The sequence below is a fragment of the Mus musculus genome, chromosome 17 (genome assembly GCF_000001635.26).
Source record: "Mus musculus strain C57BL/6J chromosome 17, GRCm38.p6 C57BL/6J".
Taxonomy (NCBI): Eukaryota; Metazoa; Chordata; class Mammalia; order Rodentia; family Muridae; genus Mus; species Mus musculus.
The window spans coordinates 83,830,240-83,848,981 of record NC_000083.6 but is presented as its reverse complement, the minus strand read 5'-3'; the positions used below and the strand labels follow the sequence as shown (position 1 = coordinate 83,848,981).

Below are 18,742 nucleotides of genomic sequence, written 5' to 3'. Positions count from 1 at the left end.
ACACATGGGTAAGAGGGGAACTGTATTTTCTTAACACTGAAGTCATCTGAATAATGAGGCTTGCCCGTGGTACCCTAGAACAGTGTTTTATCACATAGTCCAAAGTAGAGGGCATCTCTCACAGTGATTATACAAATATATCTTAGTTTGAATCTAGAGTGTTCATGTCCTCAAATTCTATGTACAGCCTCACGTCGTTTGATTGCATCAATTAAAATACAGGGTAACTACCACTCTGTCCTCTGTAGGAAGTGTCAGAACATCTGCTGGTTTGCAAGCAGCCCCTCCCCTTGGTGTGACTTCGATTGCCTTCTCCTTACCTTCTTAACTCCTCCCCCTTCCTCCCCATTTAACAGCACCTGAAACAAGCCTGACACATAGGTCATAGGTCCCTGCATTGCCTGGGTTTTGTTTACACCCATTTGACTACGGGGAGATGGGAAACATAAAGAAGGTTTGAGTTATTTAGGTACCAAACAATGTTCTGGAAGGAAATGCTTCAATAAATACTTAGCTGAAACATGCCAAGTGAATAATCAAAAAGATAAAGCTGTAGAAAGGGGCAAGGGTGGTGGAGAGGACACAAGAAGGCCCCTGCCAGGTGCGTGAGATGCTTGCTGAGAGCCTGTCCAAGTTTGGCTTACACCAGCAGAGCTTTTAATTCTGAGAAGAAGAGACTCTGTCAGGCTGCAGACAAGCGAGGGTGGCCATGAGAGCCACGAGGGAGCCACTAGGAATTCTTCTATTCTGTAGTCTGTATTCTGGGCTCAAAGGCCTGAGACCATTTCTTCTCCCTCGCACTGACTTCTGTAGTTCACTCCCTTTCAGTTCTCCCAAGAATTGTGAGTCCTGGAGGGTAGGTGGTCCTTGCCTTCCCCTCTTCCTCCTACGTTTCCTGCCCCAGGGCAACCTTGGCTGAGGAGCCTCTAGTCTGGCAGGCTCTGGGGTGGGTTTGAATGTGCTTGGCCTGGGGAGTGGCACTATTAGGAGGTGTGGCCTTGTTGGAGGAAGTGTGTCAGTGGGGTTGGGGAGGACTTTGAGGCCCTCCTCCTAACTGCCTAGAAGACAGACTGCTCCTGTCTTCTTTTAGAACAAGCTGTAGACCTCTCAGCTCCTTCTCCAGCACCATGCCTGCCTGGGATGCTGCCATGCTTCCCGCCATGATGATAATGGACTGAACCTCTGAACCTGTAAGCCAGCCCCAGTTAAACTTTGTCCTTTATAAGAGGTCTTGGTGTCTCTTCACAGCAATAAAACCCTAAATAAGACAGACACCTAGGACCATCTTCACCTGTAAAGGTCTTCACATGTGGGTGGCTTAAAACATGCAAGGGTGGGGATTGTAGGTTTATGGTGACATCCATCTGTAATCCTAGTACTGAGGTAGAAGGATAGAGTTTGAGGCTAGCCTGAGCTACATAGCAACCTGCCCAACATTCTGGGTCACAAAGTGATTTCTTGTCTCAAAAACAAAAACCAAATAATAAAATATAAACAAGACGTGTGAGGGGACAGGGACATTCTGAAGCTCCATGGCAGAGTTTGCCTAGCACACTAAAGACTCTGGTTCAATTCCCCATGGAGGGGTAAAGAGCTCACTCAGACCAGTGCTGGACACCTCATTCCTGCCCACTACTACTAGGCGCCAGGGCTGCCGAGCTGGACCAGGCCTCAGCTGCAAAGCAAGGTGAGGACAGGGTATCTCAGGTCTAGCCAATCACATCTGCAGGACTGGGCCAGACCTCCGTGCTCCGGAGGAGACTGGATGCAGCCTGTTCATTGCCTCCTGTGATGGCCTCTGTGTGCTCCTGTTGCCTTCAGTCCTCCTTGTGCTCAAAGTCTCCGATTTTCAAACCTTTATTCTCCCAACACAATGTTTCTTTAGAGGCAGGGCAGAAGAAGAAACCCGAAAAGCTGAAAGCCCAGCGTCCTGCATCTTACATGGGCCCAGTAGGTACCAGAGTCCAGCTTCGGTCCAGAGCAACTAGGTGTTGGGAGGATGCTGGCCATGTCCCAGGAGGCGGGTCTGTTCTTGGGCTTTGATCCCTGCTCCGGCGTGTGTGCAGGGGCAGGGCAAGTAGTCTCAGACTCTAGAGCTGCCCCCTCAGAGTGGCAGGGGATTGCTCAGCTCTTTGACCTCTGGTAACCTAATTAACTAGGTGGCCAACAGGAGACTGCGCAGATCGCAGGTCGCAGATCGCATCACTCCAACCTCCCGATTACCTGGCCACCACGTTGTGGGCAGAAGAGTCCTGCCTGCCGGCCATGGAACGCCGTGTGAGAGTGAAGTCTTGGGTAGAAGAGAATCGGGCCTCCTTTCAGCCTCCGGTTTGCAACAAGCTTATGTGAGTCGCCAGCACCCGGTGACTACAACCCACCCTCTTTCTTACTCCTCTTCCCTCAGCTGTCCCCTCCCCCTCTAACCTTGCGTTCCATCCACTTGGTGCTCTTCTGGGGAGGGTGAAAACGACCTGTTTCTTCTTTCACTACCTCAGTATGTTCCTCTTTCTGGAGACCACAGACTTGTGGCCATGACTTCTGAGACCAGCTTGTGTGTCTCTGAGGCTGTGAGAGATGAGGTGGCAGGGTGTGACATTCCTTCCTTCCGCAGCTGAAAGCACCTTTCCAACCCACTGCCCCCATGCACCTTGGGGAGAACCTGGTGTTCAATGCCCCGGACTAGAACTTAAGGCCTGGAGGCCTAGAACCAAGCACCTCAACCCTTGGCAAACCCCGAAGCTATGGAGTCAGATGAACAATTCTTTGGATGAGGGGGCTTGAATTCCCAATCTTCCTGCTTCTATTTCCCAAGTGCCACAACACCCTGTTTCTGAGGTGCTGAGGGAAGAAGTCAGTGAATGCTAGGCTCCCACTTTTCCAAACGGAGCTGCATCCCTAGTCCTGGGGATTCTTAATTCAGGGCTCAAGGCCAGGACACAAACACCAGACCCACCCAAGTCTCCTCTAACTACAGCACAGACTGCCTCCTTCCCCTCCCCCTCCCCTCCCTCAGTTCCACAGCAGAGCTTCTTGCACCACCTCCACAGACCCGAACTCCCCGTGTCTGTGTGGCTATAAGTTATTTCCAGTGGGCAGTGTCCCAACCCAAATGGCTCCAGACATTTCCACCCCAATGGGAAGACTAGCCAAGTATATCACATCGTCTCCTTGACTTCTCACATAGCCCCCCATGAGTTGGGATTTAATAAGTAACTTTCCCAATGTCACAGAACTAGAGGGGGACAGAGTCCATGAGCAAGCCCAGGAAGAGTTTGACTACAAAGTCCACGCATGCTCTTGGTCACTGCGCAATACCCCCGTAGCTAACCAGGACAGCCCCCCCCCCCCCCCGAGCCTCCTCTCTTCTGCCACTGCTGCTTTCCTGTTTGGAGCTTTACCATTTTTGTCTCTCTTCTCCACGTCTTCCCTGTCTGCTGTCTCTCATTTTCACTCCTCCCAGCCTTCCTCCCTCCAAGCCCGTGGGCATTTCTCTGATTCAGTCCACATCAGCCTGGTTAGAAGCAACTGCCTGCCCAGCCTCCAGGCCTGCTTACCCCCACGCCCACCCCACCCCCAGCAGACTAGCCTCTAGAACTTCTCGAGTTCGCCATCATGATCCTAGGGCCTCCCTTTATTCAGTCAGTCGGTATTTGCTGTGCACCACGATGCTCCGACACTGGGCTTACGGCAGGAGGCAAACTGAAAAAAAATGCCTTCCCTGTAGAATTGTTGAGAGGGGACGCCAATCAGTATGAAGTAGCCCATGTCCCTGAGAGGACAGTTTTCATGGCGAGTCTGTGCCATGCCTGGCCCTAGCTTCTCTGGTACTTTGCTGGTATCAGTGGTGTTCCTTGGTTTCAATGCATGAACCCAGTGTCCACTTTCGTCCTCACAGATGCTCTCCCGCTCTGAGTCTCCGCATCCAAAGTCCCACTCTTAAAACCTCACATACTCTGCATTGAGCAAAACATAAAACAGCAGGGACTATCTACCCTTCCTTGTCAGGACTCCTGTTTCCTCAAGGCATCCTCTCTCAGGTTCACACCCACTCTCATACGCTATAGCTGTGTGAGCACAGGAGGTACAGGGTCTGGCTTGTGCATTGTGGCTGGAGGTCATACGTGGGTATAGTTTTCAAATGGGCTTACTCAAGAACTTTCTGAATGTGTTCTAAGTATATCTCAGTCAAGTCTATTAATAAAAAACCAAAAAAAAAAAAAAAGAAAAAGAAAAAAAATGGCTGGAGGGATGGACCAATGGGCAGGGCACTTGCCATCACAGACCTGAAGACCTGAACTGACTCTTAAAAGTTGTCCTCTGACCTCCACATTTACTGCTTATAAGAGCCTCACTGAAAGAAGCCAGGGCAGGAACCTGGAGGCAGGAGCCATGGAGAAGTGTTGCTTGCTGGCTTGCTCTCCATGGCTTGCGCAGTCTACTTTCTTACAGAACCAAGGACCACCAGCCTAGGGATGGCACCATCCACAATGAGCCAGGTCCTTCCCCATCAATCAATAAAACCATCAGTCTGGCTCATAGGCCAATCTGGTGGGGGCATTCTCTTAATTTCCCAAATAACATAAAAGTATCTAACATATAAATACATTTTTAAAAACCCTTGCCAGGCATGGTGGCACATGCCTTTAATCCCAGTACTCAGGAGGCAGAGGCAGGCAGATTTCTGAGTTCTAGGCCAGCCTGGTCTACAAAGCAAGTTCTAGGACAGCCAGGGCTATACAGAGAAACCCTGTCTCGAAAAAAAAAAAACAAAAACCAAAAAACAATAACAACAACAACAACAATCCCTTATGGTAGGTCTGGAGAAGACTCGGTGGTTAAGATCACAGACTGCTCTTCCAGATGCACGGGGGCAGGGGAGGCCTGTGGTATGGGGTGGACATCAACAATGAGGATATCACTAACAATTTCCAGGCCTTTGTGTGGGAGCCAGCCTTGGTGCGTATCAACGCTCTGACAACAGCTTCTGAGGCTGCATGCTTGCCTTATTGTGTCAGTGAATGAGACTATCAGGAACCCCTCCTCCCCCACGCTGCCCCACTGTAGATGCTCCAGCAGCTGGCCAGGCAGAGGCCAAGGCCGCTTCCACTGAGAGGCAGTCTGCATACCTCCTTGTGAGGTGAGGCGGGGGTGGGGTGAGAAAATGGTTGATCATCTGCTGTGTTCTCACTGGAGGTTATTTAAATAAAACTTAAGGTAAAAAAAAAAATCCCTTATGAAATAAATTAAAGCTGCCTTGCTAGACAAGGAAACTAAACCCCAGTAAAGTCAACCACCATGCCCAAGATTGCAATAAAGCTGAATCAGTCTTGGGAGGTGTTTTGTGCTTTGAACACTTGTCAGACACACATCTCCTTGCCCCATTCCTAGATGTCACAGTCTCCTGAGTCCCCTGAGTATGGTCCTTAGAGGTGAAGAGTCTCACAGCAGGCAGGCTGAGTCACCCAAGCTCTTGAGCATGGCCCAGAGTCACCGAGAGCCATGCTTGGCTGTGTTGTGTCTTTGTTGGTCTGAAGACATGCAGACGATCAAACATGGTGACACGTTAATGCGTGCGGAACAATGTGGGTGGGGGAGACCTTCTCCTCTCAGATAAATGTATCAGACCTCTTCCTGTCTCCACAGGTCCCTGCTTCCCCCATCCTTCCCAGGAGTTGACTCGGGTTCTCTTCTTACCTCTCCACTGCAGGCACCAGGAGCAGCTCAAAATCATGTTCGTTGGAGGCCCCAATACCAGGAAGGATTATCACATTGAAGAGGGTGAGGAGGTAGGCCAGGCTGCTCACTCTTGTCACCTGCTGCCACCCGGAGGGTAGGGGGAGTAGACACTTCCTAGACGAGTCCTAGGGCTACAGCGAGTGACCTGGACTCCCATGGGAAGGGAAAATTGTTGCCTTGGAATTGGGGTTCCTGCCTTGTGCCTGGGGATCCTGACTGAGGAGGCTGTAGGCTCCCCACCTCATGCCTACGTGGTGGTATCTCTCCTTCAACCTGAATATGTGATTGACCCTCACAGGAGACACGAACTCTGAGGGACTCCATCATCCTTTGATCCCAGAATCAGGTTCTCCTTCTCCTTCACACAAGGAGCAAATTGTCTGAGGACACAACAGGTAGAGGAGAAATGGAGGACGGAAAGGAACCGGGGAGGTAGAGCATGGGCAGTGCTGAAGAAAGAGTTGGGACTGGGCGGGCCCCCAACTGCTAGGACTTCTATGACGCAGAGTCTGGAGACTGAATTCTGTACATTTACACTTGCTTACTGAAGACACACAAACACACACACAGGCACACGCACACACACACATACACACACATGCACACACACACACATGCACACGCACACACACACACGCACACACACACACACGCACACACACACACATGCACACGCACACACTCTCGCGTGTATCAAAAATTTAGTGTGATGGTGCACATCTGTATTCCTACACTCAGGAGGGAGGCAAAGAGGGTCAGGAGTTCAAGGAGAACTAGGCTGCAAATGAAAATATGTCTGGAAGGAGGAGGAAGAAGAAGTAGAAGAAAGAGGAGGAGGAGGAGAAAAGGAGGAAAAGAAAAGGAAGAGCCGACCCTCCTGAGCGACACAGACACTGTATATATCAGGATTGCTGTGCGCTAGGCAAAGACTACTGTGAATTGTTTCTTGTTTTCTGGAAGACCTGGTTCTAGGGTTTGGGCCTCCACCCCTCTCGCTGACATTCCCAACACAAACTTAAGACCGCTCACCATGAAGCCTTGAGAATTGCTCTGCCGGCAAATACTAAGGGCAACAGAGCAGCAGGCAGAGGATAACAGGCCTGCAGCAACGGTCTGGGCTGAGCACAACCAGTTCCACACACCTTGACCTTCTCCTGGCCGTCGAACACCTCCCTCAAAATGGGTTTCCTGTGATGGAAAAATGATATGAAAATCTAAAGTACAGAGAGAGAGAGAGAGAGAGAGAGAGAGAGAGAGAGAGAGAGAGAGAGGTTAGAGCTGAGTGGCTGTGGTGACTGAGGCCCAGGTGGCCTTTACTGATTGGCAAGCAGACTCATCCCCACTCAACAATTAGGCCTGCTGTCAGTGTCCACCCTGCCTGGCCCCCATTGCCTAGCTCCTTCTTCTCTGCCCTTGCTCATCTCAGGGTCTCTCTGTGCTGCTCCGGAGCATATGTCTGTTCCAACTGGTTTTTATGTCAGCTTGACACGAGTTAGAGTTATGGGAGAGGAGGGAGCCTCAATTGAAAGAGTGCCTCCATAAGATCTGGAAAGCTGGCCCAGCCCACTGTGGGCAGTGCCATCCCTAGGCTGGTGGTTCTGGGTTCTATAAGAAAGCAGGCTGAGCAAGCCGTGGGAAGCAAGCCAGTGAGCAGCACCGGTCCATGGCGTCTGCATCAGCTCCTGCCTCCAGGTTCCTTGCCTGTTATGAAAACATTGATAACTCTAAGTAAAACCATGCCCATGAGTCCTGAGCCAGTACATACTGCAGTTCAGCTGGGGGCTAAGAGATGAGCTGGGCTGGCTTTGATGAGGAGCGATACTTGGTAGCTCAGAGAAGTCTGGCTATAGGTAGGTTTGTGATATTTGGATCCACTTTTTAGTAGGAAGGCAGAGTTTGGTCTTCCTGAGTCCCTGGGCAGCCTCGAGCAAAACAAAGTGTCAGTATCCTCTTTGTCCTTGCCTGTCCTGACGCAGAGCCTGAGCGGTTACTCTGAGTGATGTTTAAAGCGTATCTGGCACTGACTACACTGGATTTCACATCTGGCTGAACTCTGGCCTCTGTGATAGCCTTTAGGTGCCCTGAACCAACTCACCACTCAAACCCACTTTTTCTGGTGGTTGCCAAGAATGAAGGCAATTGACTGAGAAGGAGAAGTTCCTCTGGCTAGTCATATGACTAGACAGGTCCATATCCCATACCCTTGGTCTGAGCCTTTTCTCGTACCACATGGGACCATAGCTCCGCCTGTGGAAAAGACAATGTGTACAGAATAGGTACTTCATAGCTGTGGGTCCCTACCTATTGCTGGCTCCCCTACCTGTGAGTCCTTTCCAGGTCACAGAAGCCAGACTCAATTTAATATCTGTGTGAACAGTACACTTAATCTTCCAGCTAGCCCTAGGTCTCAAACATCATTTCCTTCCCATGAAACATAATTCCTTTCGGATTGCCTGGGGTTATTGATGATCTTCTACTCTGCTGTCAGGGGTATGTCCGCTGCTGCAGGCCAAGCCTGCCCCTCATCAGAGAGGAAGTCTCTGGGCAATCCCACTGCTGCCTTCTAGTTTTGATCAATGGCTGTTAATATCTTTTGTTTGTTTGTTTGTTTGTTTGTTTTGTTTTGTTTTGTTTTTGAGACAGGGTTTCTCTGTATTGCTCTGGCTGTCCTGGAACTCATTTTGTAGACCAGGCTGGCCTCGAACTGAACTCAGAAATCTGCCTGCCCCTGCCTCCAGAGTGCTGGGATTAAAGGTGTGCGCCACCACGCCCAGCTAAGATTTTTTATGGGGGTGAGGGGGCTGTTAATATCTTGTTGTCAGCCTGGAAATGGTTTGAATCTGGCCCCTTCCTCCCATGTTGATATTTGCAGCCCCTCCTCGTAACTCCGAGGTCCCTCCTCTACCATTCCACCATGAAAGGACTCAAGACTTATACTGAGGAGTGGTCACACACACACAGACACAGACACACACACACAGACACACACACACTCAATTGTTTCCTATGAAGAAATCTACTAGGTTTTCTTGGTTTGTATTAAATAACATATAAAGTGCGTGTGCGTGTGCGTGTGCGTGTGTGTGTTTTCTAGATTAGGCTCAGAACCTCATACATACTACATAATGAACATCCTGATGTGACGCTGCATCTTCAATCATACGGCTTGTTTTTAATAATGAACGTAAACACCATTCATTGTAGAAAACATAGGAAGTATAGCCAGCTTTCCCTCATAGCCATGAACTCTGCCACCTATGCTATATATGGACTACTCTGTAATTAGGATCCTCTGTGAATAATTTCTCTTCTTCTTCTTCTTCTTCTTCTTCTTCTTCTTCTTCTTCTTCTTCTTCTTCTTCTTCTTCTACTTCTCCTTCTCCTTCTCCTTCTCCTTCTCCTTCTCCTTCTCCTTCTCCTTCTCCTTCTCCTCCTCCTCCTCCTCCTCCTCCTCCTCCTCCTCCTCCTCCTCCTCCTCCTCCTCCTTCTCCTTCTCCTTCTTTCTCCTTCTCCTTCTCCCCCCTCCTCCTCCTCTCCTCCTCCTCTTCCTTCTTCTTCTTCTTCTTCTTCTTCTTCTTCTTCTTCTTCTTCTTCTTCTTCTTCTTCTTCTTCTTCAACAAGGTCTCACTCCATAGCCCAGACTGGCCTCAAACTCAAGGCAATCTTCCTATCAAATAGAGACAGAGACATAAGTCATATGCCCAGCTCATAAGGTACTGGTTAGGATTTTAAGAAAAAATAGAATATTTAGTAGGAGCCCCCTAGAGAGAGCCCAGTCACTAAGTCCATCCACCTAGGCAGTCAACTGCCACAGCCCAGTGCCAGAGCACCTCAGTAGCTGGAGGGATGCGCAGGGCCCCAGAGCTCCCCAGGCCAGGATCCCAACTGCAGTTCCAAGACTCACCAGCATAGACAAGCTGCTCTGAGCCTCAGCGTCCTTTTCTTCTCAGAATCAGGCCAACGATGCTAACGCTAACGATGCAGACGCTCGGCTTGTAAGATTTCTGATGTGCATGAGAAAGGCCAGCCTGAGTTAAGGAATATCTCCACTGCTGTGTCGCTGGGTTCTTTGGCGAGCTTCTTACCCAGCATCCCTCCTCCCTGCCAGGCACCTGCTGCACCCTGAGGATCCCCTACTAGTTCCAGATTTGCATATAGACCCCTGTACATCTCCAACTTTCTTGTCTGTGGCCTGGGCCAGGGGGTCCAAGGGATTCAGAGCAGGGGTGCTGGGGCTATTCATAAGCCCCGAGGCCTTCGGGAAGCTATCCCGGTTTTCTGGTCAGAGTTCAGGTCCTGGGTAGAAGTTAAGGATCTAAGAGGCAGAGCAGGGAGGTCTCAGGTCCTTGGTTTTCCCACAGGTGTTTTACCAGCTGGAGGGAGACATGATACTACGAGTCCTGGAGCAGGGGCAACACCGGGACGTGCCTATACGGCAGGGAGAGGTGAGGCTGACCCCAAAGAAAGCAGAGGGTGGCCGAGCAGAAACCCACCCCTGGTCATTTTCCCTGCCCATCCTCAGGGCTCCCCCTTCCTGAGCACAGCTCAACATTCCCTCTGTTTTCCTATAGTCTTAGGATAGAGGCTGGCAGAGTGTAGGCTCCAGGGTGGACATGTCACCTTGAGGGGTTGTAGCCTCGCTGGTCTCCTGTTCTCTACTCCTGCAGATATTCCTCCTGCCTGCCAGGGTGCCCCACTCCCCGCAGAGGTTTGCCAACACCATGGGGCTGGTGATTGAGAGAAGGCGGCTGGAGAGCGAGCTGGATGGGCTGAGGTAATTGCTCGTGTGTGGTGGGGGCTTGGGCCATCAAAGAGCTAACAACAGAGGGCATCATTCAAAAGTATAGCTTGAAGGATCGATGATAGACTCAAGAAAGTACTTCCTGGCCACTAAGAGACTAGAGGACTTGGCAACAGGAGGCGATGGAGACCCTGGGTTTGCTGACTGACCAGAGAGGGGAGAGTGGCTTGGATGAGGAGGGGAGGGAGTGGTCTCTGCAGTGCACATGAAGAAGCAGAAGCATGCTTTTGTGCATTCTGCAGGTCTGCTAGGACCCTTGTGGTGGCGAGGGGTGACTACAGACAGGGAGACTAGAGGAACCCAAAAGCCACATGTCCTGGTATGGGCAAATACTGCGGCTGCTAGCAGCCTGGGCCTACAGAAATTGCCCTTGGCTTATGTACTTGTGTTTCTACCCCAGATCATAACAAGCATGGACATCTGGCCAGCAACATCTGTGTTCCAGGCGCCAGCTAGGAGTTGCTGTGTGTGTTTGTTATCCTATTCTCACCCGTGATACTGGCTAGGGCTGGGTGAACTACTGGTCCTAGCAGTTTTTGAAACTCTGGGGACTGGACCCAGCACATTGCACATGCTAGAGCTATGCTCTGTCAGTTACTGGAGCAGAACCGAGGCCCAGGTAAAGAAACTCGCTAGATGAGGCATTACAGAGACGTGCAGAGCCAGCAGGTGCTGGATCAGCAAGGGGGAAGGACCAGCCCTGGAGGGCTCCCCTTCCCCATCAGTGTCTAGATCAGCAGTTCTCACCCTTTCCCAAGGGCCGCCTAGGACCATAGGAAACATTTACCCTACAATTCATAACAGTAGGAAAATTCCGGTCATGAAGTAGCAACAACATAATTTTATGGCTGGGGGGTGGGGGGGTCGCCACAGCATGAGGCACTGTGTTAAAGGCTTACAGCGTTAGGAAGGCTGAGAACCACTGAACTAGACTATTAAGCTCTGAAAGGAAGAAGTCCTCGAAGCCCCCAAACCAAAGATTTTTCTTCGAGTGTGCTTTGAGTTTTCAAAGAAAACTTTAAATTTCTCAATAAATTACCAGAATCAAAATTCTTTGCCACACACCTTCTGTGATACTGGGCATATTTAAACACTCTTTTTTTTTTTTTTTTAATGAGTCAAAATCATACACATTCCCTCTCGAAGTCTGGAAACATGAGAATCCGAAGTGAACTAAATTAAAATTACCTGCCACTTAAGGGAGGATTTTATGGTTTGTGAATTTAATTTTATTCCTCCCGTGCCTCCCGAGCAAACGCATAATTAAAACGCAGAAACAAAAGTCCTTTGTCGGGCTCCAGTTAGACACGAAGGTGTGGCCTTTTTCGTTCATACCTCCCCCTCGCAACCCTCCAGTCTTGTTACATGCATGGTTTTAAGTTTTGCTGTCTTTAGTTTTAAAAAAATAATAATAATGCTGGAGCCAACGAGCCCTCTCAGTGGAAAGGCGCTGCACTGGCTGCCAAGCCCAAGGGCCTGAGTTTGAACCTGGAATCCACAAGGCGGAAGGCATAAACTTGAAAATTACCTTCTGATCTCCACAACCCAGATGATGGCACTCACACCAGCTCCCCATGTAAGAAAAAACATAACTGTGAGGTACTCTAGACGCTACAATTTACCCAGTTTACATAACGGAAGTCACATGCCCACTGGAAAATTCACAAGTATTTCTCATACTGTTAAAAATTCCATCTGTGTGTGTGTGCTGCTGACGGCTGCCCCAGTCCATGGTAATGGCCTGTTGAATAGGCAGATAGTGGGACTTAACTTTTCATAGGAGTCTCTCTGAGGTGCTTTTTGGAGGAGACTCTAGTGAGTTATTGGTGCCCTCAGTAACATTTTACAGCAAATTCAATAACGGATTCATCTGGCTGCTTTTGACCTTTAATAAAAGGCAGGAACTCGGCATTAAAATGCCGCCCCGAAGACCATTCCTGAGGGCACGGCAGCCCCATATAATGAAGCTTTCTGGTAGCCAGCTCCGCCTCAGGTTAGGAGCCGAATGGCTGCATGATTTGTCTGCAGCCTCTGTCTCCAGAGAACTGCCCCTGCCTTTCTGGTGAGAGTCAGGTGAGCAGAAAGAAATGGGCTGATCTGAAACTGATGCAGGGATTAGGCCTTCTGGTGACAGTTGTTCCCAGCACCTGCCTTGCGTAAGGGTCAGAGGTGCCTCCAGTTGTGTAAGGGTCAGAGGTGCCTCCAGTTGTGTAAGGGTCAGAGATGCAGCACAGCTCTGCCTGTCCAGGTGCTCTCTGCCCGTGGGGACATGGGTGGCAAGGGTGACTGAAGGCTGTGTGTGCCAGAGAAAGCCAGAGATGTACTCAAGTTCTAAGCAGCAGATGTGACCTCCCACCTCCAAAACAGAAGAGTCCCTCATGGGGGTGGGAGGTGTAGGGCGTCAGGGAGTGGGAGGTGGGGTGGGGGTGGGGATAAGGGATTGGGGGTGTGTGCTGCACTGGCTGCTGGCATTTCTGTTACAGTGACCCAGAGCCCAAAGAACAGACAGTAGCCCCTTCCGGCTGCCCGTCCAAGATTCAGGCTGAGCTTGAACTTCTTTTTGCTGAAAACAAATCCACTTGGATGGAATGTTCTCCAGTGCTCTCCCAGCTTCTGTCTTGAGTGTAGCTTGCTCCACCACATACATAGGCTGTGTAACCCCTGCCGAGTCATTCTGTTTCCGAGCTCGAGTTCTACCTGGGTTGCACACACCCGGCGTTAAATGTGATCCTAGGCTGTGCCAACAGAAAGTAACAAACACGGCTTAGCTATGCAGTGCCTGGACTCAGCAGGAGGCCTTCAAGCAGAGCCCAGCCTGAACCAGGCTGCCCCAAAGCTGCCCAGATGGAATGTGGGCTCCCTTGACCTCTGTTTTCACAGGTATTACGTGGGGGACACTGAGGATGTCCTCTTCGAGAAATGGTTCCACTGTAAGGACCTTGGCACGCAGTTAGCACCCATCATCCAAGAGTAAGTTCCCATTATGGGCCCCTCCCTCAATGCCCCATGGCCTGGAGCCATCAGGGGTGGGAGTTTAAAAGAATCTCCCACCTCCAGGATGGGACGAGCCACTCTGCAGGGTCGGGAGGGGAAGCACGATGAAGTCCTGTGAGGGGCTATGAACGTGGGCTGGCTCCTGCGTAGGGTATATACCTCACCAGCATCTTAACAGAAATGCTGTCGTTCCGTCCTCTCGCCTGGTCCCTGCAGGTTCTTCCACTCTGAGCAATACCGAACAGGAAAACCCAACCCTGGTGAGCCCCCTCGCTTTTCTCCCTCCCTCTTTCTCTCTAGTGGGATGGGTCTTGACGTGGTCCCAGGAGCCTCTTCCTGAATCCTCTGCCTAGTAATTAAAGTACTGAGCAGACAACACCAAGTAGCAACCTGTATGCCTGCCAAGTCATTCGGCTGCACCCAAATCCCGAACTGGCCTTGAGTTAAGGCTTCTGGGTCCCGGCTATACTGGGGCTGGGTGGCCTGAGCCTGAAGGTCACTCTCCATCACTGTGTCACTGGCGCAGACCAGCTGCTCAAGGAGCTGCCATTCCCGCTGAATACACGGTCCATCATGAAGCCCATGTCATTGAAGGCCTGGCTGGATGGCCACTCCAGGGAGCTTCAGGCAGGCACATCCCTAAGCCTGTTTGGGGACAGCTATGAGACCCAGGTAATACAGCTCAGGGCACTCAACAGCCAGCCAGCCAGCACCTGAGAAATGGGAATCAATATCTCTCTCTGTCTCTCTCTGTCTCTCTCTGTCTCTCTCTGTCTCTCTCTCTCTGTCTCTCTCTCTCTCTCTCTCTCACACACACCCACACACACACACACACACACACACACACACACACACACACACACACACACAGAGAGAAACTTCAGAGGCATGAGAACGGCCTTCCTGTTCCCTCTCTATCTCCGAGATTAACAGTGTTGCTGTGACTGAAGTTCTCTGGGTGCCTTCATGGTCGCAAGGATGCTTTGTGTACAGAGTGGGAGGTTCTATGTCCACTGTCACCTTCCTGGGAATCGCTTACCTCCCCTGGGCTTTTGTCACGTGGGAACTTGGAAGCTGAAGAGGGAGCTATTTGGCAGAGGCTGGGCAGCAATGTGTTAGAGAACATACAAGCTGGCCTTTCATCTAGAATTCCTGCTGCTCTAGGCTTTGGTAAGAACAAGACAGTTGCTATGGACAAATTAACCCACAACTGCCAGTCACGTGACAGCTCATTTACTAGAGAAAAACAGAAAGTCATAGGAGAATAACTGGAGGAGGTCATGTGCACCTAGAATGTTTGATTAAAAATTTTAGATTTGTTTATTTTATTTTGTGCTTATCGGTGTTGGCCCGCATATGCGTACATCATGTGCTTGCCTGGTGCCCGTGGAGGCCAGAAGAGGGCGTTAGACCCTCTGGAACTGGGGTCACAGATGCGTATGAATGTACTGGGAACTGAGTCTGGGGTCTCTGTGATCTTCACCACTTAGCCATCTCTCCGGCCCTGGGTAGAATTGTAAAGCTAGTGTAAGGGTTTGCAGGAGGGAGGTGGAGGGAGTGGTTTGGAGGAGGAAGAAACATAAAGGTCAGAAGAACTGAAACAGCCTAGCCCTGTAAGCAGCCGAGGCTGGCCAGAGCTAGGTGGGAAGGCTAGCAAGGAGGCTGGACTGCTAGCTGCTTCCAGAACTCTGCTGCACTAGACTAAGGGAGGGGCCATGTCCTAGAGACATCGGGGCTTCGCCCACATGTTGGGGGAGAAGTCTAGAGTGAATTTCAGAGCCATCAGCCTTTCATTGTGATGTTGGGCCAGAGAACACCTACAAGGATGCTGCTATTCGCATGTGTGATGGGTTTCCAATGGCACAGCCTGTCACCAGGAGTCAGCGAGATGGCTCATTGGGTCAAGGTGCTATCTTAGGGTTTTATTGCTGTGAGCAGACACCATGGCCAATGCAAGTCTTATAAAGGACATTTACCTGGGGGCTGGCTTACACGTTCAGAGCTTCAGTCCATTACCATCAAGGCAGAAACATGGCAACATCCAGGCATGATGCAGGCAGAGCTGAGAGTTCTAGGTTGCTAGCAGAATACTGGCTTTCAGGCAGCTAGGATGAGGGTCTTAAGCCTACGCCCATAGTGATGCACCTACTCCAACAAGGCCACACATCCTAATGGTGCCACTCCCTGGGCCAAGCAGAGACAAACTATCAGAGATGCTTACTGTATAAGCCTGGCAATCCAGGTTTGATAACTGAGACCCACAAAAACGTGGAAAGAGAGCTGATGCCACAAGTCATGCATGTATGACCACATGTACACACATCATACATTCACATATAATGATGATGGTAATGATGAAGATAATCATGATGATGAAAAAGAAGATGAAAAGGAAGGAGAAGAAGGAAGAGGAGGAGGAGGACAACAACAGCAACAAGAAGAACAAGAAGGAGGAGGAAGAAGAGGAGGAGGAGAAGAAGAAGAGGGAAGAGGGCAAGGAAGAGGAGGAGGAAGACTTAAAAGTTAAACAGTGGTCACTCCAGGGCAGGAGGCTGGCAGAACACAGGTTTAGACTGCTCTTCCAGTACTAGGGACGCCCAAAGCTCCACCCACCACAGCCGTAGCTAATGGCTTCTTCCTACTCTGTGTCTACCTGCTCTAGCTCTCCTTTGCCAATTGCCATTAACCCCTCCTTACAGCCTGCAGGAGCGCAGGCTCTCGCTAATCATAAGGCCAGCAGGCCCCAGCCTCATGTTCTCCCCAGTCAGACGTTGAACACTTCACAGGAAGGGCAGTGGAAATCTGGGGGCCCGGGTTGGGTGTGTCTGAGTGTGAGCTGGTGACACCCATGAGGGCGTGTGTGTGTGTGTGTGTGTGTGTGTGTGTGTGTGTGTGATCCCTTTCTGATCCCTGACGAGTAGGCTCGTCACATGGGGAGGAGGCTGTGGAAGTGGGCACATCTTGTCCCTCGAAGGTGATAATGGTTAAGGGCCAGGGTTGTGACTATTTCCCAAATGGAGCAGAATCCCAAAACGCTCTGCTTTGTCTTCCCCAGGTCATTGCCCACGGACAAGGTAGCAGCAAAGGCCCAAGGCAGGATGTGGATGTGTGGCTGTGGCAACAGGCAAGTGGGATCCCAGGTTTGGGTGGCACCATTTCCTGTCCATGGGGGTTGGTTTGTCCCTGGACCTCAGGCTCCCATAGTGAGAGTTACTCTCAGGGCCTTCTTGCGAGGCAGACTCGGGGACATGAAAGCGAGAGTTGAGGCCTGATGTGCCCCCAGCCTCTTCTGTGGTTTTGTAGTGTTGGGGATGGAACTTATGGCCTCCTTATAAGAGCTCTACCATTGAACACCCCCTGCTTCCCCGTTCCCACACCCACCATGCATGTACTCATGTATGTGCACACACACACACACACACACACACACACACACACACACACACTTTTCTTATTTCAATGCAGGGTTTTGCTAATTCACTCAGGCTGGCCTTGAGCTCAGCCTCATCAGCCTTCACTTGGTTCTGCTGTTCTCTCACAGGAGGGCTCCTCTAAGGTGACAATGGGAGGGCAGTGTATAGCCCTGGCCCCAGATGACAGCCTGCTGGTGCCTGCTGGAACCTCGTGAGTATATGCCAGGACTTTCTGAAGCCATGACAATGATGCCCTTTTCCCTGGAACCCTTGGGCTCTGGCCTTGCCTGACTCTTATGTATCTGTGTCCCCACAGGTATGTGTGGGAGCGAGCACAAGGCTCTGTGGCCTTGTCTGTGACACAAGACCCTGCCCGTAAGAAGCCATGGTGGTGACCCTCCTGTGTGCGCCCCAAGCAGCCACAGGGTGCCTGAGTAATGACCTGGTAGCTGCCCATTTCCAGACAGCTCTTTCAGCCTCATTGCATCTCCATGGACATCAGCAGGCCCCTTGAGTGGTTGAGAGCTGTCACTGGCATCAACCCTCCTGCCTAGCTCAGCCCAGGATGCCAGACTCCTAGGACATCAGCAGTCCCCGATCTTCTAACAGCCATAGCCCTACACTGTCCCCATGTGCCCAGCAGCCTGACACTAAGAAATCTCTCAATAAAGGCATCCTGCTGAATGAGTACTTGCGAGTTTTAGGTGGCAGACCTGTGTTCCCCTGTCATGTGTTACTTGGGGACAACAGTTGCCACAGGGAGTTAGAAGGCCTGTTAATGTGTGTCATCACCTCTTGTGGATAGGTGGTTCCCTGTGCATGCAACCCTGATCCACACCCGCTCCGCATCCTGCTTATAAAGCCGCGTGCTTCTTTGTCTCTCCCTCTGTTCCCTGTTCATTCATTTAGTTGTTAACATACTTAAAAATAACAACAAACCCCCACTCTGCTGAGTTTCTTTCTCAACCACAGAAGTTATGTTATGCTAATTATGGAAAACAGAAATACCTCAAACACAGAGTTCCCCACCCCCAGAGGTAATCACTGTCATAGCTTCTACAAGTGGAGGAAAGGCAAGTGGGACATCTGTAGCTCAGAGAAGGACTTCAGCAAGAGGCCTGTAGCACTAAGCCTGCATCTGCACAGAGCAGGCCTTCCTGGGCAGCCTGGGCTCAGGGAGGGACTTCAGTGAGAAGCTGACAATACTGAGCCTGCATCTGCACAGAACAAACCTAGGCTTAGAGGCAGAGCTTCAAGAAAAGGGAACTAGAGCCCAGTCTCCCTGCCCTAGCCTGGTGGCTCACTGCTCTGACACACTCCACAGAAGGTCAAAGGGGACCTGACTTGGCTGAGGGAGCTTTCTGGCCTTGAAGGATATGACATCAGCACCTTCCTATCCCAAAGCTTTTCTATAAGCAAAGAAGGACCACACTGGTGCCTTCAAATGTCCACTGTCCAGGGTGGCCTGGTCCGTGCTTGGTGGCACCAGTGTGTTTCTCTGTCCCAGATCTGGGAAGAGAACATGCCATGTCTAGAGATGCTGGGGGGGGGGGGGGTCAGAACACAGAAGGAATGGCTCCATCTGTCAGGAAAGGACAACCAGGCTTCCTCGTTTTCTCTTCAATGCTCTCCACAAAGGTGACAATAACACCTGATTTTACAGAGGACAATTTTCTTAACATTTAAAATATGCCCCCCCACCACCCCCCAGCCATAGCGAGAAAGCTGTAAATCCCAGCAGCTGCCATTTGAGGTAGGCCAGACATGTAGCTGAATGGCAGAAGGGGAAACGGGACGT

The 18,742-nt window shown here is 50.7% G+C and overlaps 1 protein-coding gene and 1 pseudogene across 9 annotated transcripts; both read left to right on the top strand.

The window, feature by feature from the left end:
- Positions 1–17,634, top strand: Haao (3-hydroxyanthranilate 3,4-dioxygenase). 9 transcript variants are annotated; one of them, XM_030249442.1, is made up of 12 exons: positions 1–1,190; positions 2,160–2,345; positions 5,708–5,786; positions 6,035–6,131; positions 10,098–10,181; positions 10,404–10,510; positions 13,418–13,507; positions 13,748–13,791; positions 14,058–14,203; positions 16,587–16,655; positions 17,073–17,155; positions 17,261–17,634. In XM_030249442.1, exons 5-12 carry the CDS (start codon positions 10,122–10,124, stop codon positions 17,337–17,339), a joined length of 678 nt encoding a protein of 225 aa, XP_030105302.1. In that variant the 5' UTR covers positions 1–1,190; positions 2,160–2,345; positions 5,708–5,786; positions 6,035–6,131; positions 10,098–10,121; the 3' UTR covers positions 17,340–17,634. The 9 variants fall into 9 exon arrangements, 7 of the variants coding, with proteins under 7 accessions (XP_030105302.1, XP_030105301.1, XP_006523526.1 ...); XM_030249441.1 differs by lacking the exon at positions 6,035–6,131 and adding an exon at positions 1,886–1,954; XM_006523463.4 differs by lacking the exon at positions 6,035–6,131.
- On the top strand, positions 4,875–5,216 carry Gm19260 (predicted gene, 19260; annotated as a pseudogene).
- Positions 17,635–18,742: the final 1,108 nt, after the last annotated feature.

What these genes read in the sequence shown, in the direction of transcription:
- Haao (XM_006523463.4), top strand. Translation starts at nt 2,266, where the DNA reads ATGGAACGCCGTGTGAGAGTGAAGTCTTGGGTAGAAGAGAATCGGGCC. An exon ending in CCGGTTTGCAACAAGCTTAT is followed by an intron (nt 2,346 to 5,707) that starts GTGAGTCGCCAG and finishes TCTCCACTGCAG; the next exon opens with GCACCAGGAGCAGCTCAAAA. An exon ending in TGCCTATACGGCAGGGAGAG is followed by an intron (nt 10,182 to 10,403) that starts GTGAGGCTGACC and finishes CTACTCCTGCAG; the next exon opens with ATATTCCTCCTGCCTGCCAG.